This window comes from Mus caroli, chromosome 18 (assembly GCF_900094665.2).
Source record: "Mus caroli chromosome 18, CAROLI_EIJ_v1.1, whole genome shotgun sequence".
Taxonomy (NCBI): Eukaryota; Metazoa; Chordata; class Mammalia; order Rodentia; family Muridae; genus Mus; species Mus caroli.
Genome location: NC_034587.1, coordinates 9,092,951 through 9,113,498, shown reverse-complemented (window position 1 = coordinate 9,113,498; position 20,548 = coordinate 9,092,951). Strand labels below are relative to the sequence as shown.

The window sequence follows — 20,548 nt, the reverse complement described above, 5'->3', positions numbered from 1 at the left end:
CCCACAGCCTCCTCTCCCCCACAGCCTCCTCTCCCCCACAGCCTCCTCTCCCCTCCAGACTCCTCTCCCCCCAAAGCCTCCTCTCCCCCACAGCCACTGCACTCTGGAGGTGGGATTGAATGCAAATGCTCTTGCAGGCTTCACTATTTGCACTACATGAGACTCATCCACAAGCACAGCTGTATCTGCTCACCTATCAGCTATAGTGGCTCTCTTTTCACATTTAGATATTGTATCTGAATGTATATGATCAAATCTTTATCATAATTCTTTGCTGAATACTATATTGTAGGTTGATCTGGGTGATGTGCATGAGTCTAGCTCATTAGCACATAGTACTGTAAACAGTTGGCTTTTCTTAAAAAACAGTATATAAAGCTTATTACAACTAACATTCCTTTTAAAGCTGTGTGTGTTTATGGATGTGTGTGTATGAGTGTGTGGATATGGGTGTGTGTAGAGGTGTGTGTATGGGTGTGTCAGTATATGGATATGTGATATGGGTATGGGTGTGTGTGTGTTGGTATGGGTGTGTGTGTGTGTGTGCAGGTATACATGCTTGAACATGAACATGAACAGAAGCCAGAGGAGAATGTCAGGTGTCCTGCTCTATAGATCTTGTCTTATTTCCTTGAGAAAGGGTCCCTCTCTCAGCATGGAGATTGGCTGGCAGCCATCCAGTCTGTGATCCTCTTGTCTCTACCCCTGAAAGTGCTGGGGGCACAGGCACAAATATCCTGTGTCTTCCATCCTCAACAAAGATGGATTCCAATACTTTCAAAATAAAATACTTTGTGACACACAAAGGCAACCACCGACCCTTCCCTTGATTTTGTGATTACAGTTTAAAAAGTGAGACTGGAGAGAAGAAATGCCTTCATCCTGCCTCTGCGAACTCAAAGCATGGAGACTGCCTCAGCTGCCTGATGTAGCACAAAGTGAGGGGACAGAGGTCATGTGCACTTTTGAAACGTGACAAAAGATTGTTAAACTTCATGTTTAAAATCAGAATTCAGAGAAGACAGACAACCAATTCTTGTATAAATACAAGCCTTTCCTGTCCTGATGAATATGGTAAGGAGTTTACCAGCAGCAGCTAGAGCCAAATGGGAATACCCACCTTGTTTGCAGCATCTCTGGCCTGCTGAATGAGTTCTCGGATTCGGTCCACATTGTCAGAGATGTTCCCCAGGGGCAGCAACTGTTGGTTGATACTTTCAATCTTGATAAAAAGATCAGGCAACTTCTTGGTTAATTTCTTTACTGTTGGTAAAATGAGAGAATGGAAAACTTACACAGTACATTGAGAAAAGGTTAAAGACAGAATATTTGTTCTAGCAAGCTTAGAAACAAGATGGACCACAATCTCAGGCAAGACTGTCCTAAATTCATTACAGATTTCTGTCATGATGTATCAAATTATTTTCCTTGGTTATATGGAAAAATATTTCTTTTCTTATCTTTTGATAGCAATCACAACTTAATACGCCATGTGTACTGGCTAGTTTTGTGTCAACTTNACACAGCCGGAGTTATCACAGAAAAAGGAGCTTCAGTTGAGGAAATGCCTCCATGAGATCCAACTGTAAGGCATTTTCTCAATTAGTGATCAAGGGGGAAAGGCCACTTGTGGGTGGGACCATCCCTGGGCTGGTAGTCTTTGGGTTCTATAAGAGAGCAGGCTGAGCAAGCCAGGGGAAGCAAGCCAGTAAAGAACATCCCTCCATGGCCTCTGCATCAGCTCCTGCTTTCTGACCTGCTTGAGTTCCAGTCCTGACTTCCTTGGTGATGAACAGCAGTATGGAAGTGTCAGCTGAATAAACCCTTTTCTCCCCAACTTGCTTCTTGGTCATGATGTATTGTCCAGGAATAGAAACCCTGACTAAGACACCATGATTAAGAACTCCTACTATGGGGGGCTTTCTGCCCTCCCTCCCTTCCCCCACCCATAGTAGGAGTTCTGGTATCTTTATTAGTACACCTGTGCTATTTGAATATATTACATGAAACTATTTTCTAATATTCTAATTGAGGTCAGAATTTACCAGAAAGGAACTGAAATGGATCAAATTCTTAGCAATGGAGAACACAGCTAAGACATCCTGACCTGAGTTATTGGCATCGACCAGAGCCTTGCTGAAGTCTTCATGCCGTGCGCTCTCATAGCTGTCCTTAATCCTTCCCAAATCTGTCTGGATTGGGTTGAGCCCGTCCAGAACCTCGCTTGTTATTCCGTTGGCTTCCCTGACCATGCTCTTTGCACCGCTCACCACACTGTTGATATCACCTAGTGTACACACAAGTAGGGGGGTGTAAAGAGCTGACCCATTCTTCCCAAGAAACGATGACCACTGGTACAAGGTGATGGTTACCTCTCTGTATCCCATGAAGATCATCACGGGCAACAGTGAGGTTGGCATCTAGCAGGTCCTTCTGAACTGATACAGTCTTCAGGGTTTGCTGTAGGCTGTTGAGACCTGTACTGACTTCTAAAGTAAGGGAGGGAGGGAGGGAGGGAGGGAGGGAGAGAGAGAGAGAGAGAGAGAGAGAGAGAGAGAGAGAGAGAGAGAGAGAGAGAGAGACCAAGAAGCAATTACTTCATGCGTTTGTATCTTCCATGGGCATTTGTGGCCTCTGAAGTGGGCAGTGTCTGCAGACCATTGAGTATGCATGTACCTAGGTCCCTAGCCCACAAATGCTGTTGACCATTGAGTATGAATGTACCTTGGTCCCTACCCCACAGATGTTGTTGCAGTACTTAGGCCCTCAGACATGGGCATCTCTGATCATAGTGGCTGAAAAAGCAGCTTACCAGAGCCTTGTGGTGACTGGCTTCATGAAGGGATACACAAAGAAGGGGAAATGCAAAATAAATCAGGGGACAGCTGGATTTTCATTCTGACCAAGTCAAAGCTTACTGAAAGAGTGTCTGACTTGTTAACTGCTGTGCCCCAACATGCAGGGTTTGGCTGGCACTGGTTCGGACTTAGTATTGGGGCACACTTGTTCCATGAATAAATGCTTGAATGAGCAAATGAATGATACAAAAGGGGTGACCTATAGCCAAGACAGGGCTGTTAAGGGGTGACTTGCAGTCAAGACAGGACTGTTCTTGGGAGAGCTTCTCACAAAGGACACTGAGTGGATGCTTGTTTCTGCTCTTGCAGAACAATGAATGCACCTGTCCTTGGGTGCTCACCAGAGATGCTCAAAGGGACACATTAAAAATAAAGTGGTAAACAAAATGGTTCCAGTCCACATCCCAGCTCCTCCTGCAGCCACCTCAGGGATGTGGAAACCCACCAGCCACACCACGCTGGGCACACAGGCCTCCTTAGGATTCCAGGACTACTTTAGTTAACAACACAGTCAATACTCTTAAAACACTCATCCTGGACACAGCTGCATCTGTCACCCAGCACTGAAGAGGCAGAGACAGGAGGATTAGTAGGGGGACACACTTGGTATGCTCGAGGACCCGAGTTCGATTCACAGCACCAAAAAAACCAAATATATAAGCAAACAACAGCAAAAGCCCCATACCAACCCAACAGTAAAGAAGGCAGACATAACTTGATAAAATCTTAATGTTGATTAATGATTGCATGTTAGAACATACTTTTTCTGGGGTTTACTTCTTATGCATTTGATATTCAAAAACATGCAGTTAAAAAATGTATAAATCCTTCACCAGGGACTGAGAAATTGACCAAAGACTGAGTCCCGATGCCTGCGTGGCTGTGGCTTCCTGGGAGAGGCCATAAAAATTCAAGAGGCAGCATTTTCAAAACCCGGGGCTTCCAGAGTTTCCGATGGCTTCTATCCCTGTGTCTCAAAGCTTCTGCCCCAGGAGCTGTACCTCCATGTTAAGGCAATTTAATTCTTTCTTATAAAGTATATAAGATGAAAAATTATCAAAGGTAAAATTGATGCTTAAAGTGTTCTCATGCCTCATGCTAGTGTGAGACCCCAACTTAAAGTGTTTCTCCCTGGAAGGTAAAGCCCCTGGACTTTCCCCACGCTTGTTTTCCCTGATCTTTAAAAATACAGCCAGAAAGAAGCCCTTTGTTCTCTATAGCCAGCAAAAAAGCCTTTTTGTTTCTATACTTTACAACCGGAGATGCCTGCCTTCCTGTGCCCAGGACACGGAGATAAAAATTCAGAAAGAACTCACTCCCCACTCCTGCCTTGTAAATTTCACCAAGGACACCTGGAAGAGAAGAACTCTCCTCCCAACTCCTCCCAACTCTTCCCAACTCCTCCCAACTCTCCTCCCAACTCCTCCCAATTCCTCAGCTAGCTGTTAAAAGCCCCCTACTGTCACCGCTCAGGGTTGAACTCTCCTGCCCTGCACAGCGGAGGGACTTCATCCTCAGCTAGCTGATAATAAAACCTCTTGTAATTTGCATCAGGTGTGGTTTTCTCTCGGGACACTGGGGTGCTGGCCAGCTCATCCCGGGACTTGAGCAGAGGCCCAGCTTCGGGGGTCTTACACTAGCAGCAATTATTTCTTGGTACTTTCAGTTGCTAAGATTTTAGGATCTAAGACACCTTGAAGCAGTTGCTGAAATGATCTGGAGTAAATGACCTTGGTATGTGGCTTCCCACTGCCATGATCACAGTGTACTCCCAAGTCAGGCCAAGGAAGGCTATCACTCCCCAGACTTCATCTGTGTAGGGGCTGTGTTACATTCATGCATGGTTGATAGGGCTCGTTAGAATACTGGGTGAATGCACTGACAGTGGAACTCAAAACCCACTTTTGCATTGGACCACGTGTCCACAGGTTGATTAAAGCCCCTGAATGTCCCTGCCATCTGCCCCTCTTAATACCTTGCTGTAGCCTTTTCTGTGTCATCTTGGCTTCATTTAACAGTTCCTCGCTGTCAGAACTCAGGGTCTTAGCTCTTTTTGGAAGGTCTTCCTTTATCACTGTCTGTAAGCAAAACATTTATCAGCCTTAAGCAAAAACACTCTGCCTTGGGAAGTGCAGAGCAAGACTTTGCACCTTAGCCCTAAATCCCTTATCTGTAATCTTTAAAGAAGGAGACCTGAGAGGGATGCATTGTACACTGTTGCCTAATAATGTGGTTAGGACTCTAGGTGGACACTTGTGGTCAGGGAGCTGGGCTCACCTCTGGCGACAGATGGCAAAGCCCATATAAAGCCCCTGCAATCGTTTAGTTGCTGAAGGCCTCCATATACATGCCCAGTTTTAAGACCAAAGTACTAAGAGAAAATGCCAATCTAGTTGATTCCAAGAACAATCTTTCCTTTGGTAAATACCAATTTTTAATTAAGGCATAAAAATGCTTTTGCAGGATAAAATATTTGTTTAGTTTCAAAACTGATATCAGTATATTTTTCTATCTAGTTGTATAAATAAATTTTAAATCACACTCCTGATATCAGAGAGTCAGTAAATGCAGAAATGATCCATACCAAGACCAAACTCCAGTCTGATACACATAACAAGCTCTGATTTTGAATAAATAATATTTTTAACACTCTTCCATGTTGGGAGAGTAAGCCAATGAGCTGTCTCCAAAGCCAGCCCAGCAAGCTGCCAGTACAGCTCCAGGTACCCACTTGGAAGGCAGACATGGAGGCACTGGTGGCCTTGCTGGCTGCATCCTCTGCTGCTCTGATGGCATTGAGGATGTTCTCATAGGCCGTGGCAGCGTCCACAGCACAACGCACCAGCTCATCCCCACTGGTGTTTCTCTTTATCCTGGAAGATAACACAGGGAGGGTTAAGCCATCCAGCATCCTTTCCCTGCTTGGGGCTACCACCACCCAGTGACTGCATGGCACATGCCGTGCACTCCGGGCTGAGAGAAAGCCCTCATTGTGAGTCTGGTTTTGACCAGGTCTGTGGGTTCTGGGTGGGGCTCTGGCCTTCGTCCAGCCCTCCTCCCTGCTCTGGGGTCCTAGCCAGCCCAGTGAATAGTTGATGCTTATGACGTCAGACCTCTGCAGGCAAGCAGGCACTCACTCTTCCAGCTGCTTTGCCAGCTCCTGTAAAGACTGTGCATGCTTCTCTGCCTCCACCACCAGTGGTGCTTTGCCACCCGATCTGGACAGTTCTCGCACTCTGTCACTCAGTTCCTGTCTTGCTCCATTTAAAGCAGCAGCTAAGCTTTCATATTCCTATATTTTCCAAATAAACAAACATAATAGAAATTCAAGGGATGAACATGTATGCCATTTTCTTAAACTCCTTCACAAATGATGTTTCTAGTGAGAAGTTATCTTTGCTAAGTCATTTCATCGTATCAACATCTCCTTAGTTACTTCAGATAGCGGCACTGCCAACAGTCTAAGTTTGCAGCCATCTCGGATGCCTTCCTTCTAACGAGTACTCTCTTTATAAGGTTTATAAAATTGCGCTGTCATCAGCAAGGTGGGGCTTTTAGATGGAAAGGGTTCTTAGGATCCAGAAACAGATACTGGGCAAGATTCTTTTGAAATGCCCATAAGGCTAAGAAGTCTGCCATGCTTTTATCAAGTCTTCAGTGTCTCCTATTAGGAAAGGCATGTTTTGTGTTCTTAAAATAGCATTGCAATACTTTCTCTTTTTTTTGTTACCATAAAGATGACTTGATCATTGCAGAAAGATGAGGTAATGCAGATAGACTTAAAGAGCCCCCAGCACTGATGCTCCCCTCCCAGTAGAGAGCTGCTGTCCCTGTGCAGAGGGACATACTCAAGAAGAAACAGTTTAGCCCACTGCATGCCTCCTGACTGTAGCACTTGACTAGTGTGGATGTTTCTAGAAACCCACAAGTCTCTGCTACCTTCTGGCTTTTGTCCATCTGCTGCAGTAGATTGTTGGTCTGCAGCAGGGAAGAGTCTGCTGTGGCCAGGTACTTGGTGAAGTCATTCTTCAGGGAATCCATTTCTTTCATTTGTCTCTGGAGAGAATAAAAGAGCGCATGTGCACACCTGTCTGACACATTAGCAGAAAGCACAGACATCTTTACAGGACAATAGCAAATACGTCACAGTAAAAATGGTTTCCTGAAGCTGACAATAGCCTAGCCTGATACAAATGATGGAGCCAGAAGTCTCACTGCATGTTGCTGTGTTACCATGGTATCCTCTGTTACCGTGGCTGAAGACACCTCTCATACTCACTCAGCTAACTCCACCAGTGAGGTGGGGCATGTTATTAAGATTTATTTTAGAGAAGAGAACATAGATTTTTTTTTAGCTAAATAAATGAAATAGGGCCAGATGCCTCTCGGCACACTAGTCCCAGGGAGCATGCAGGAGGCACGTGAGTAAGAGATGGCACAGGTCAGAGCAGCCCTGAGAGCGGAGTGTGTCACCCACTCAGGAGACAGGGATGGATTTGCATTTATCAGCTCCCTCCTCTTTTCCCCCCTCTTCCCTCTTCCCTTCCTCCTTCCTCTCTCTCCCCCTCTCTTTTGCAAAGCACAAAGTTCATTGAGAAGGAGCAGCAAGAGGATTAACAAGATTCATTAATTCTTAAATGAATTGTGTGGCTTTGCATTCTTTCTTTTTTAGTATTTATTTATTTATTTGTTTGTTTAATGTATATGAGTACACACTGTAGCTCTCTTCAGACACACGAGAAGAGGGCATCAGATCTCATTACAGATACTTGTGAGTCACCAAATGAATTCCTATTACATGTGGTTGCTGGGAATTGAACTCAGGACCTGGAAGAGCAGTCAGTGCTCTTAACTGCTAAGACATCTCTCCAGCTACCTCCCTCCTGGAAGTGGGTTTTGGAGCCAATCTGTGTTATTCAATTCTAGTCTGTCATCGGACAATCCTTTACAGTTTTTTGTTGTTTTAGTGCAGGATATTCATTATCAAAAATATAAACTATATGGCTAGGGGTATTGGCTTGATATTAAAACAGTCATCTAACATTAGAGCCCTGGGCCTGATCCCAAATGCCAGAAAGAAAGTCCCTGCCTGCCTGCCTGCCTGCCTATCTATCTATCTATCTATCTATCTATCTATCTATCTATCTATCTATCATGTGTGTGTGTCAGCATGTGTGTGTTGAAATGTTAATCTCTACCTTATTCTGCCAGTATAATGGCATATGACCTATGCTTTAGCCTCTTCCCTATAAATAGATAGATAGTTGTTTCAAATGCCAGTATTGGTGACTATTATAATATCTGACGCAAAATGTTACTGAAAACATTGGAAACACATTGGATTAATTCTGACTTAAAGAAAGTCTCATCTACTCAGCAAAATTTATTCCTATTACTCTCTAGCCATGGGCAGGCTGTGGCAGTTTGTGAGGCTCTCTCTGTCTCTGGTTTCAGAATCTTCTGGTAGCAGTGAAGCAAAAGGACTCCAGTCTTGCATTGAATGCCTCATACCTGTTTGATCAGGGTCTGCGGTAGAATAGCTCGACAGGCACCTGGTCACACTCCTGCTTCCCTTCATCCCAACCGTTAACCAAAGCAGGAAGCTCCTGCCTGTGGCTCACCTGGATGGCTCCGAGAACCCCCTCATTTTCATGGTTGATGCCAGTGGCCTGCTTTGCCTGGGCAGCTGCCTCCTGGAGGATGGAACGCAAGTCCTGAAGTTTGTCTTCATAATCATTTAAGGAGTCCCGAATATTCTTTAGCAGTCCGTTGTTCTCCACCTGGTGGGATTCCAGCCAGGTCCTGATCCGGTGCAGTACTGTAACACACAGTTTGTGATCTTTTCTTAAGAGATGAGTTTAGTGAAGCTAGGGGCCCAGAACTACAGAAGGAGAGCTGAATTCTTGCTTAGCCCAATATCATTCCCCAGAGCCTTAGAAGGAACAAGAAGGGAAAGCACTGCTTATGTAGATCTACCATGTGCATTCGTGAACTGCCTTGTTTAGCTGTCATAAGTACCCGAGAGCAGTAGCTGTCATTCTCATGTTACTGATGACAAGACTATCATAGCGCTTGGAAGGCTGAGGTTGGAAGATTCAGACCAGCCTGGGCTAAAGAAAGAAGACTTCGCCTCAGGGGGGAAAAAGAGGTGTATGTGTGTGTGTGTTGGGGGGTGTATGGCACAAATATTTGAATTTTAGAATTAAATTTTGGGTGTTTACACCTTGGTAAGATTTTATGTCTCTTGGAAACCTTGGAGAAAAGATTGGCTGCAGGGGGGGAAGGGGAAGCCCCATTCCCAGTGCACAGCCTCTAACAGCAAGGTTTGCTGATGTGAGACTTTCCTCCTGCTGCACGGAGGCTCTAGACTACACTTAGAATTCAGCAGTTCAAGCTAATAAGAGTGGACGTGGGAATCCTGGCGCGGCCTTACAGAGCTGGGCTTCCATTTTCTCGGCCTCTGCTTCTTGGAGGTGCTTTTTAAAGTCTCGGCTTCGCAGGTCTCGCATCATGCGTTGAGCTTCGGCCAGCTCCCTGGACCAGTCGCCCACTGGCAAGTCCGTGCCTTCTCCACCTGGCCTAGCCATCTGCTTCAGGAGAACTGGAAAACATCAAGGAGCTTATTAAATCGAGGGCTCTGGAAGCTTGGTGGAGAACCCTGTTCATTGTTTAAGTATCACCGTGGGATCTTCTTTCACAGTGCTGAGCTCTCAAAAATATACAACAAAGGCTATGCAGTAAAGGTTTTAACTGGACGGGGTAACTTCTTACTGTGCACATTCTGAGCGATGTTTTTAATCTTCAGGTCCAATTCTTTGGCGCTTTGGATTGTCTGATCAATGTTGTTATATAATGTTTGTGCTTTTCTGGAATTGACCTGTGCCTACATGAAAAAATAAACTCATGATCAGTGAATTAGATAAAAAAGGAAAATGAAACTGAAAATGTTCCCCAAGGAAGAAAATGCTAACGTAATTGACTTAATACATCACCTTTTCTTGCAGAGTTTCAAATTCCCGGTTCAAATGACTCAGTTCTTTTTCCAGGCCATCCATTTTGGACCCATGACTTGAGGTGGCAGAACGGAAGCCAAGCAGCTGGTTCTGAAAGCAGATACAGAGAGAAACCTCATTTTGGAGCAGACTCTGCCCAGGCAGCTAAGTGTCATTCAACAAAACCAATGCTGGATTTCCGGGGGAGGGGGTGGAAACACGGTGTTCTCTGAAATAAGACAAGTCTACTTCCCCACCCCCCCACCCCCCACCCCACACACAGGGTTTATCTGTATAGTCCTGGCTGTCCTGGAACTCACTCCTGTAGACTAGGCTGGTCTTGAACTCAGAAATTCACCTGCCTCTGCCCCCCAAGTGCTGGGATTAAAGGTGTGCGCCACCACGCCCAGCTTAAGTCTACTTTTTGATGTAAATTAAGGTACAGTCTTGAAATAAAGAAGGCCCTCTTTCCACCACCACAATCAACTTAATAATTACCTAAGATAATGGGCTGTAAAATAAAAAACTTCTTTTGGCTACAGCGGGCTTGCCCAGCTAGTCTCCAGCTTTAGGTCCCGGAGGGGTCCGGCACTTGATGGTAGAAGCACAATGTGAGGGAGGGAATGGAACCAAGCAAGGAGGGGCTGGGCTACCACAAAAGCCCCGCCCCCTGAAGAGCACGCACCCAATCATCCACCTTCACCTCTTACATTTCCTACCATTCACCAAAAGCTACACTCCAGGAAGTAGCCCTTTGAGCCTAGGCATGGCGGGGAGGGGAGGAAGATGGGGGGCAGGGGGNGGGGGGAAGAGGGGGGATTAAAGACACAGACTTGAGCAAATCCACAAGGCAAGAGATTTTTTTTACTTGAATTAGCATACTTGCCCTCTAACAGAAAATAGTACTTTTATCCAATATATCTATTTTCAGATTATAAAATATACTTAACTTTTAAAAATCTGTAGTTATCCTGATACAAAAAGCAGTAATATAGCTAATTGTACTGGAAACAACAACAAAAAGCCCAACAAAACCCTTAAATCAAAGATGCCAGTCCCTGATGTAGAGAAATTCTGAGTTGATATAGCTGGTGCCCTCAAAGTCAAATGAAAGGCTGGGTTCTAAAGGAAATGAGATGGTGTGCCTGAGGCTGCACAGTGCATCAGTGGCTTAGCAGGTGAGTCTAATCTAATCTACTATGTACATGCTCATAAGTACTTAAAAATGTCAGCTCATTTTTACTGAGCTGCCACAGAGTCTGTGTAACATGGCAGTGAGGTGGGTGGCCATAACGGGAGGTCATCACGGGGGAAAGGACAGTGGGCAAAGCATGGTCTTTAGACATGGTGGTGGCCTGAATTCTTCTAAAGTCACCCGTCCTGTGGGGTTGGTTTTAAGCAGCTGTTCTTACTTAGCTCCTGCATGTTGCTTAGTGAAAACAGTTCTCCCCACAGACATCGAGTGAGATTCAGTGAGATGCTAAGAACAGAAGCTAGCGCACAGCATCTGTGTGGAGAAGTTCAGGGCAGCGTAGCACCACATCATTAAAGCAACTAACTCACGAAGCTTCCTTTTCTTTTATAACAGCAGAGTTTTTTCTTAATCTTCTTCTCTATATTAAACCTATAAACCATGGCATTGAATCCCTTAAGGGATGAAAAGGAGCTGTTCGTCCAGAATTACCTTTAACTCTCTCTAGACTCAGACAGAGCCACTGGCATCAGCTCATTCCAGACGCACTCCTGAAGCTTTACCCAAAGCCTCCATCACCATGTCTAGTCTTGGCTTGACCTCAAGTCTGGTACTTGAGTAAGCAGAGCTTCTTACGTCCATGGTTTTCCTTTGGGTCTCTCACCTCTGCGTCTTACTTGATTTCCAGTGAGAACCCCCTCATCTCATTTCTTTTCTTCCAGTGGATGCTGCTCTTTTAAGAAACATTCTGACTGTTGTGTCACCTTCATTTCTCTAATGTGCTGTCATCTCTGACCGACTACATTCTGACTGATGTGGCCACTGGATGCTGGCAGGCTCATGCAGTCGCTGGGAGTTCCTCCCCCACCCCTCCCCCTTCGTCATCTCCAGTGACCTCATAACTATTGCAGCCCCCACTCAAAATCCTGCTCCCTGAGTCTAAGGCTCAAGACTCGTGGTACATTGTGACAATGTTGAGGGTGTTGTTGTCCAGCACAGTTCCAGGATGACGGGGTTTTCATGGCCTGCCTCTTTTCTCCTGTGGCCAACAGTGAGCACTGGACAGCTTCAGGGCTCTGTGTTCAGCCTTCATTAATGGGAAGAGTAACCCTCATTATCACTTGAAAGAGCTTGACTCAGACCCCCTCATTTCCAAGGATACTGAGAATGCTGACCCAGATGGACTATATTCCAGCTCTGGAACAAACTTCAACATTTGTTCAAAGGCATTAAATTCTTACATAGTTTGCTTCTGATCACAAAAAGATTAAATTAGACATCAATACTAGAAGGTCATCAAATCACTGATCTGGAAATTAAGTGATATATTTCTAATTACTCATGGGTTATCCATATGTCACAGGAGAATAGGAAAATGTTTCAAGTTGACCGAGAATGAAAACACAGTACCATAAAGTCTGTGGAATGCAGCAGAAGTAGTTTTTAAAGGAAGCATTTCATTACAACATTAAATGCTTATGTTAGTAACAAGAAACTTTTAAATCAGTAAAGTGAGCTTTGATCATAAGAAACTAGATAATGAATAGCAAATTATTTTATAGAATGTAGAAAGAAAAACAAAAGTACATGGGTAAGAGTAGAAATCAGATAAGTTTGATACTGTGACCATTTAGAGTAGTAGGTGCACCCTTGAGGCATGTGAACTCCCCAATCTGGCTCTTGGCTAACTTACCATAGCAGCCATGTCTCCTCCCACTTGGTCACCGCTATGATATTTACCATAGCAGCCATGTCTCTTCCCACCTGATATTTGTGCACTACTGCAGCCATGGACCCATCTGACCATGCTGGTCAATACTGTGGTTTATAAGGCTCATAGCTGATGTCATTAGATAGCTAATGACATTCTCCACAGTAGCCTGCAGAGAACCTTCCAGAACTGTGAGAGCTACTCAGCAAGGAGGAAGCTTCCTGGTCAGTACCAACTTGATTTCTCCATGACATGAACAAAATTTGTATCTCTCAACAGAAAGATTAGTGCAGCTCTTAGACTTCATCAGAGAAGTTTCTTTGGGCAAAAAAGAAATGGTTGGTGGTTAATGTAGAAACTCACAACTGGTCACAGTGCAGAAAATAAGTGCCAGTTGAATACACAACACAACTGGGATGCCTATATCACTGTACTCCCTCTAGGCCTCAGGGACCACTGTGGAAGAGTGGAATGGAAGTCTGTAAGAGCCAGGAAGAATCAGACTGAAATTATCTTCAGGATATGTCAGGACCATCACACTCCTGAGCTCACAGCACTTGTGGCTATCTGCATAAGATCAAGACAAGATCAAGCCAGTCAACACTCAAGCATGGAGTGGGGAGGGCCTCATGAGGAGATGTTGACAGTCGATGGCTTCCAGAGCAGGGAGAGTCCATTTTATTTGAGGATGTGGCTCTGAGTAAGTCTACCATGCTCAAGTGGTGGCTGCACACTCCAGAGTAGCACACACTGGCATCAACTGGTTGGTTGTTTTTAACAAAAAAAGGGCATGAAGTTCTGGGCCATGGGAAGACGGGCATGGACCTTGAAGGAAGAAGAGGATCAATATGACCCCAAATCATTCCAGGGCATTCTTAGAGTTAGCAAAATATCAAAATATTAGTAATGAAGGTTTCTGCCTTGACTGATGAAAGAGTAGAAATCAGAAAATTTGAAAACAGAAAAATTGATGAGCTAGAAAAAAAACCAATGAAGTTGATAGTCAAGAGAAAGACACAGGTAAGAATTACCAACAGTGGGAATAGGGACTGGGGATTGAGGGTGGGGGTGGTTGGCATTGCAGATTTAACAGATTTTATAGGAACAGGAGATGACCTCTGAACTATTTGGAGTGAATACATTTGGTCATTTGGGTGGCATGGACCCATTATTTGAAAGGGGTCCACAGCTAACTCTTACTCATGAGGAAATAAATGAACTACAGATTTATAAAATTTCAACATACTGATTATTAGAAACCAAACCATTTAAAGACCACATAGCCTCACATACTTTCCTAGAAAGTTCCAGCAACTGTTTTAAGAGGAATTATACTAGCTTTGACTAAGGCTGTGCTTGAGTCTCCTGGATGCAGGTCGCAGAACTGAACACTTTATGAGGAAAGGAAGCCCAGGAACAATCAGTGAGCAGTGAGCCCCCACTTACGAGTGTTAGCCTGTATGTCTGCGAGTGCTTCTCACCCTGAAAACTGGCCCTTCATTTGTATCAGGGAGAGAAAGAAAACCCTTGAGCTTTAAGTGGAGTCATCTGTACCCTGATTCCTGTTTAAGGAACATTTATTTTTGGAGTCCAAAGATTTTGAGAAAAAAATATCTGTACTGAACATGTAGTAATGTTTTTCTTCATTATTCCTTAAACAATGCAGCAGAATAGTTATTTCAATGGAATTTATACCTATCAATTATTATAAGTAATCTAGAGATGATTTAAAGTTTACAAGCAATAGTGCTAGGCCTTAAGAAAATACTAGACTATTTTGTATTAGGGGTGTGGGAATCCATAGGGATCTCAGAACTGAGGCCCAATAGAAAGCAAGGCACAGCCATCCTTGATGAGCAATGGTCTGGATCCCCACTGAAGGCTCACCCTCAGGTCCTTGGCCTGCGTCTCCATGTGCCGGATCTGTTCCAGAGCACCCGTGCTCACACTCAGCCCCTGCAGCTTTGACTTCACCAGGCGGAGTTCCTCACCCATGGAGGCCAAGTCATTTAAGAGCGTCATCACACAGCTGTCGCAGTCTACAGGGGCCACAGTGAAAGGCAAATATGCTGTAGGCTAGAGCCCAGAGAAGGCACAGTGAACACTGTCCCCTCAAACACAGATCATCACAGGCAAAAGTCACAGCCCTAGGTGGCTCAGGGAGGCACATGCACTCTGAAGAGGTGCGAGCCGGATGTGTGTGAGCACTTTTACTAGAAACAGTAAAAGTGTTAGCAGATTGTTGCTTATTTTGTGTGTTGGGAAAACAATAGCAATTATCCTTTGTTTATGGAGTGTCTGCTAGTGATTATTTTCAATTGATTGTTTTTGAGCCTGGGCCTTTCTAAGTAGCCCAATCTACATCAAATTAGGGTTCCTCATGTCTCAGCATCCCAAGTGATAAGCTTACAGACATGTCCTGTTACACACAGATGACTAGATACTATGTTAAGTGGTGTGACATCTTCAGAAAGTCCCCACAGTTGTATGAAGTGGGTGTTGTGTGTCTATACTCCATATAGAACTGAGGCCAGGGTGGGTAAGGAGGTCTGTTGATAGTAGACAGCTAGGAGCTGACAGGGGCAAGTTTGTTCCTCCATGTTGGGATTTGCTTCTGATGCTTTGTCTTATTGGCTCCCAATAGCCTTGCTTCCAGGCCTGACGGCCCATGCCTCCACCTGGCTTCAATTTATAATAAAGAATTTCCAAACAGCCAATGGCTGAGCAGGGAGATGGGGCAGGACTTTTAGATCGCTCAGGCAAGGGACTGAGATGGAGCAGGAAACAGAGAATCACCATGACTGGAAGCAGAAAGATGAAACTTAAAGGGGCCACTTTCCTGATTGGTTCTGGGGTACCAGAGATGAAATATAGAGTTTTAAAGATGTTAACTCAGGAATACTGGAGGGGAGTGTTTGCTAGCCATGGGGAGGTTTAAAAATACCCAACCACTGAACTAGTCAAGGCATATCAAAATTAGCTGGTGTGTGTGTGTGTGTGTGTGTGTGTGTGTGTGTGTGTGTGTGTGTATCTTTCATGCACTGGGGAAGGCAGGGAAGGGCTCGAGGCTCACCATCACATTCTTCTGCAGGGCTGCCATCTTTGGGTTCTTGGTTTACACAGTCTAAAATCAAGGGACAAAAGGAAACATTTTTGTTAAAATGTTTTCTTCACCTGCCCTTTAACTTGGTTCCCAGGAAAACCTGCTTTCGAAGGTGTTAGTCGCCAGTCACAAACTCATCACTGGCCTGCCTGAACAGAACCTTCCCTGGTGGCCTCCTTCATTATATTTACTTTTTTTCCCTAAGCAGGGTGGCTCCTCAGGAATGGCATACCCTACCTTCCTTTTCCTCCTTTGGTGGAGATACAACCTGGACCTCACACATGCCAGGCAGATGCTCTCCCTCTGGGCTACATAGTCAGTCTTCCTTGTTACTTCGGAATTTTTTGGTTTTAGGATTTATTTTCATTTTATTTATGTGTAGGTATGTGTATATGCCTAATCTATGCAGGTATCTGTGAAGGCCAGAAGAGGGCATTAGGTCCCTGGAAGCTGGAGTTACAGCTCTGAGCTTCCTGATCTGCAGAGTGAGCACTGAGCTGTGGTCTTCTGGAAGAACAGTTAGCACTCTGAACTGCTGAACCATCAAGAAATTACCCAGGCCAGCCTTGAACTTCTGAATCCCTGGCTCAATCTCTCGAGCAACAGTTCTGGACTGGTATTAACCCGTTCGTGTCTTGCTTTGGGGACAGTTGCTTCATATGCTTTAATCTGTGCATTCCTGGCTTAGTTCTTCAACTTGTCCACAAATACAAGACGAGAGAATGTTGGGGTTTATCTTGTGCATTGTGTATTCAGAAGCTGACTGCTGTGCGCCAGACCAGACTGTAACCTGATACTGGGATGCTGTGCTAACCAATGCACTGTGAAGACTGTTCCCCATGAGGTCCTGATTGGTCAGAAAGTGGCTGGTGCTTATGCCTGGGCAGAGAGGATGGATAGGCCGTAGGACTGGGAATCAAGTGAGGGGTTGAGAGGCAGATGAAGAAAGAGGAGGAGGGAGGCTGCCATCAAATGGGATGGGCCAGAAGCATGTGTCCAAGACAAGTGCACCCTGAGGACAGGCTGATGGAGCAGAAGCAGCCTGGGAGACACCAGATTGGCAAGTGGCTGACATTTGTGTGGGTTTTACCAGGCGGAAGGACTAGAACAGCTCAGAACCTGCCTGGTCCAGTGCCTAGAGCTTATTAATAAGTAGTAATGTTTCTGTGTCCTTCACTCGGGATCTATGCAACCAGTAGTGAGGTAGAAACCCCTAATAGTTATTTAGGAATAAAAAGGGGCATAGCAACCTCCCAAGAAACATAGTTTCTGCTTTAAGAGAGTTTACCTAAGTATATCTGTGCCACTTTGCTACCATGTAATATCAGTGTTTTCTAGGAAAGAAGTGAATGGAGGGACTATTCTTTTTTTGCCCTATGTTTTTCTGAATGAATCCATAGAAACTGTGACAAATTGTCTTTCATACAGTATGTAGTATCCCCACCTCTGACTTGACTACATCCTAATTAAGAGAGAAAGAAGACTATTTTCTTCAGGTTCCCATGAAAAGAGCTGATATAAAAATAACTATTGAGTGCAGAGACAGCCCAGTGGGTAAGAGCTACTTTGCCAAAGACCCAAGTTCAAGTCCCAGCAGCCACATCAGGTATTAACTACAACTCCAGTTCCAGGTGGGGGGAGTCTGTGCCTCCTATCCCACACTGACACTGGTGCTCATGTGTACATACTCTCAGGCAGTTACATACATGTAACTCTAAAATAAAGTTTAAAAAACCTATAGTGTCCAAAGAACATCTCAGTAAAATCACCAAAGAGGGTCTGAAGTTATTTAAGCTATGGCTCATCGGGGTTTTAAAACAATGTACTTTTAAAAAATAAACATAATTGAAATAAAGATCCCTTGAATCTACCACTATTACACATGCATTCTAGGCCTGCCAAGGGAAGGCACAGTCTGTGAGCTCCAGTCCTATACGATGCATGTAAAACGGGGGTATCATAGCAACTTTAAGATGCAGGTCCACAGGGATGTGCACTGAACTTACCTCCAGTTAGGGGGTCACAAGGACCTAACTGGCCATTGCTGTTACAATTGCATGGCTGGCAGCTACCTCCAAATTTCTGGGGGTTCCCAAAATATCCTGGTGCACACCTACACAAAATACAAAAAGGCCAAGAAACACTCAAGTAACCCTTCATTTACCACACCTTATTTTCCCTACTTGAGACACTATGGCTGAGCAACAAGGAAGGTGACATAGGCTGGCGAGGACGAACACTTCACAAAAGGCATCATTTTTATCCCATAAATGAGGCTCATAAGACCAGGAGGCAGAAGCTGACAGGGTTGCCCTTCCCTGCCCACTTGCTTGTTCCTGACCACTTGGCTGGTGGGCATTGGGCTGCTTGGGTAGCCCAATGGCAGAGGAATAAATAGTGTGATCAACACAGACGTGGGACACTCAATTTTATTCAGAGTTCTGCTCCTGATGACATCACAGACATATTGTTCATAGCCATAAATCCAGGAGTTTCAAATGTTTACACAGAGGAAGGCTTTCTCCTTTTCCTAATATGTGATTTTAAGGCTGTGTAAGCTACATTGATACTAATTACAGCAGTGGGGTATATAGGGAGGTGGAGTTACTGACAGGAGTATAGCCATGAGCCACAGTTATTCTAGATAATAGCGAGGAGTCAAGTCCTGACCTCGAAGTTTAAATATGCCTCAAATATGGCCTCAACTCTTAAACTCAGTTAGTAAAATTAAAACATGTTACATTTTTATACTGAGAAGTCAGTTCGAAACTCTTCCCTATTAATAAGGTGGCTTATCTAAGTCACCATGCAGTGGTAATGTTCTGAAGCTTTATATACTGACCAGCCCTGCATTCTTCTTTTCTGTAGAAGATCTACAGTCTAAAATATTTTATTCTCATGTCTTACCTACATCTAAAGTTTCTACAGAAAAGATCAGAAGTACTACATATCCTTTATAAAGTCATACAAAGAACTGGGACATTTAATTCTTCCTTATTCTTAAAAAGCATGCATTACTGGTTACAAGAAATAATTGTTTCTCTTATTTTCCTTTCATAGCTAAACAGTAGACTGAAGAGATGCCATCTGCTTTATCAAGTGGTATTAGTACAGGAATAAGGAGCGGAGAAGACATCTGTCTGTCTGTGGCTCCAAGTGCCTGAGGGAAAGAGATGTGAGCAGGGTATGGAAGGAGCTAGAAAACCTGTCTGCACCTATGTTGGCAGGCCACTCCTCCCAAATTCAAGGAGACTTCTTTACATGGTAAGTCCCTACTTCTCACCCTTGACTTTCTTATTTGCCATGCAGGATGTAACAAATAGGGCCGTGACCAATCCCTAGGCGTGCAACCCGTGATTAATAAATAAAAATTGTTGTCATCAACTTGGCATTCGTGAAAAGATGTTCCTAATTAAGAAACCATAATTTGCATTGAGACACCAAGTGTAGCATATGCTGAGAGAACTGTTCATTAAAAATGTCTCTTCAAGTCAGCTGCCAAAATCAACAAGTGTCCCATGGAGCCTGCTGCTGTCTTTGACTCTGTTGCTTGTACAGACCCACAGGAAGGCTAAGCCAGGAAGAGGCTCTCCCAGATGTGAGCCCCCAACTTCAGAGTCACAGAGCCTGCAATCCTTGCCCAGCTCCCCCACTCCAGCCTACACACCCTCACCATCTCCATATAGCTGACACCCCATCCCTTGCTCTCCAAGGCTGGCTGCTTTGTCCCTTCAGATGCAATCCAACCCAGCCCAGTTTTGTGGCTAGTGCCCCATGCATCCCGCAGCACTAACATTTCATCCTGGGTACAGATCTGGAGGGTAAGCAAACACTTTGTGTATTTTATGCAGTGTGCCCTGGGATTATTGAGTGGTAGGTTATTAGAACCTGAGGCAACTTTTGCTTTACACAACCTACACAGCATCCAGTACATAGAAGCTCCTCAAGACATTCTGTCCGTGAATAACTGAAGTGTATCTCTAGGACACTTGTCCTTCCACAACCTTTACTATTATTCTCTTGTTTCATGCACATTACTAAACATATTGAATATGACCAGTGTTATGATAGGCAACAGGGTCTGGGAAATAAATAGGTTTCCCTTAGTGTTCAAGATATACTGTGAGAATGTGTGAATGTGTGTGTGTGTGTGTATGTGTGTATGTGTGTTCGCAAGCACCTCTCTGTATTTGTGTATGTGCATACTCATGTGTGTATGTATAAGGCCATGTATTATGTATAATATATGTATAATTATCATATGTATAATATTATGTATAATTCTAAATATAACTATATTATTATAACTGAAAGAATTATAACTAAAAGTTATATATATGGCTATTGGTGAGGATAAGAGTATACAGAGCTGTGTGCAGTGGGTGCATGCAGGAATGAGTCTCTATGGGAATAAAGGCATGTACAGATATTTTGGGGAACAGTGTTTAAGAAACTAGGAGAAGTGGCATATAGACCTATGGAAGAAGATGAGAGTTATATAAAGAGCACATAAGTATTTGGGGAAGGACCACTTTGTAGTAGGTGGATGCTGGGAGGAAGAAGATGGGTCAAGATGGGAAAGGGCATGTTGGAATGAGGATTGGGCCTGGAGCACATGCTGATGTATGTATGGAGACTATAACTCGGTGTGTGTGTGTGTGTGTGTGTGTGTGTGTGTGTGTGTGTGTGTGT

At 44.3% G+C, this 20,548-nt stretch overlaps 1 protein-coding gene across 1 annotated transcript in view; it reads right to left on the bottom strand.

Annotated features, from left to right (window-relative positions):
* Lama3 (laminin subunit alpha 3) overlaps positions 1–20,548 on the bottom strand; it is a 129,562-nt gene that overhangs the window by 44,292 nt on the left and 64,722 nt on the right. The window contains 14 exon segments of the mRNA XM_029472159.1: positions 1,121–1,263; positions 2,108–2,287; positions 2,373–2,489; positions 4,834–4,936; positions 5,590–5,731; positions 5,996–6,150; positions 6,798–6,914; positions 8,480–8,676; positions 9,292–9,459; positions 9,630–9,741; positions 9,851–9,961; positions 14,641–14,792; positions 15,827–15,877; positions 17,863–17,969. Coding sequence (XP_029328019.1) covers positions 1,121–1,263; positions 2,108–2,287; positions 2,373–2,489; positions 4,834–4,936; positions 5,590–5,731; positions 5,996–6,150; positions 6,798–6,914; positions 8,480–8,676; positions 9,292–9,459; positions 9,630–9,741; positions 9,851–9,961; positions 14,641–14,792; positions 15,827–15,877; positions 17,863–17,969 — 1,855 coding nt within the window.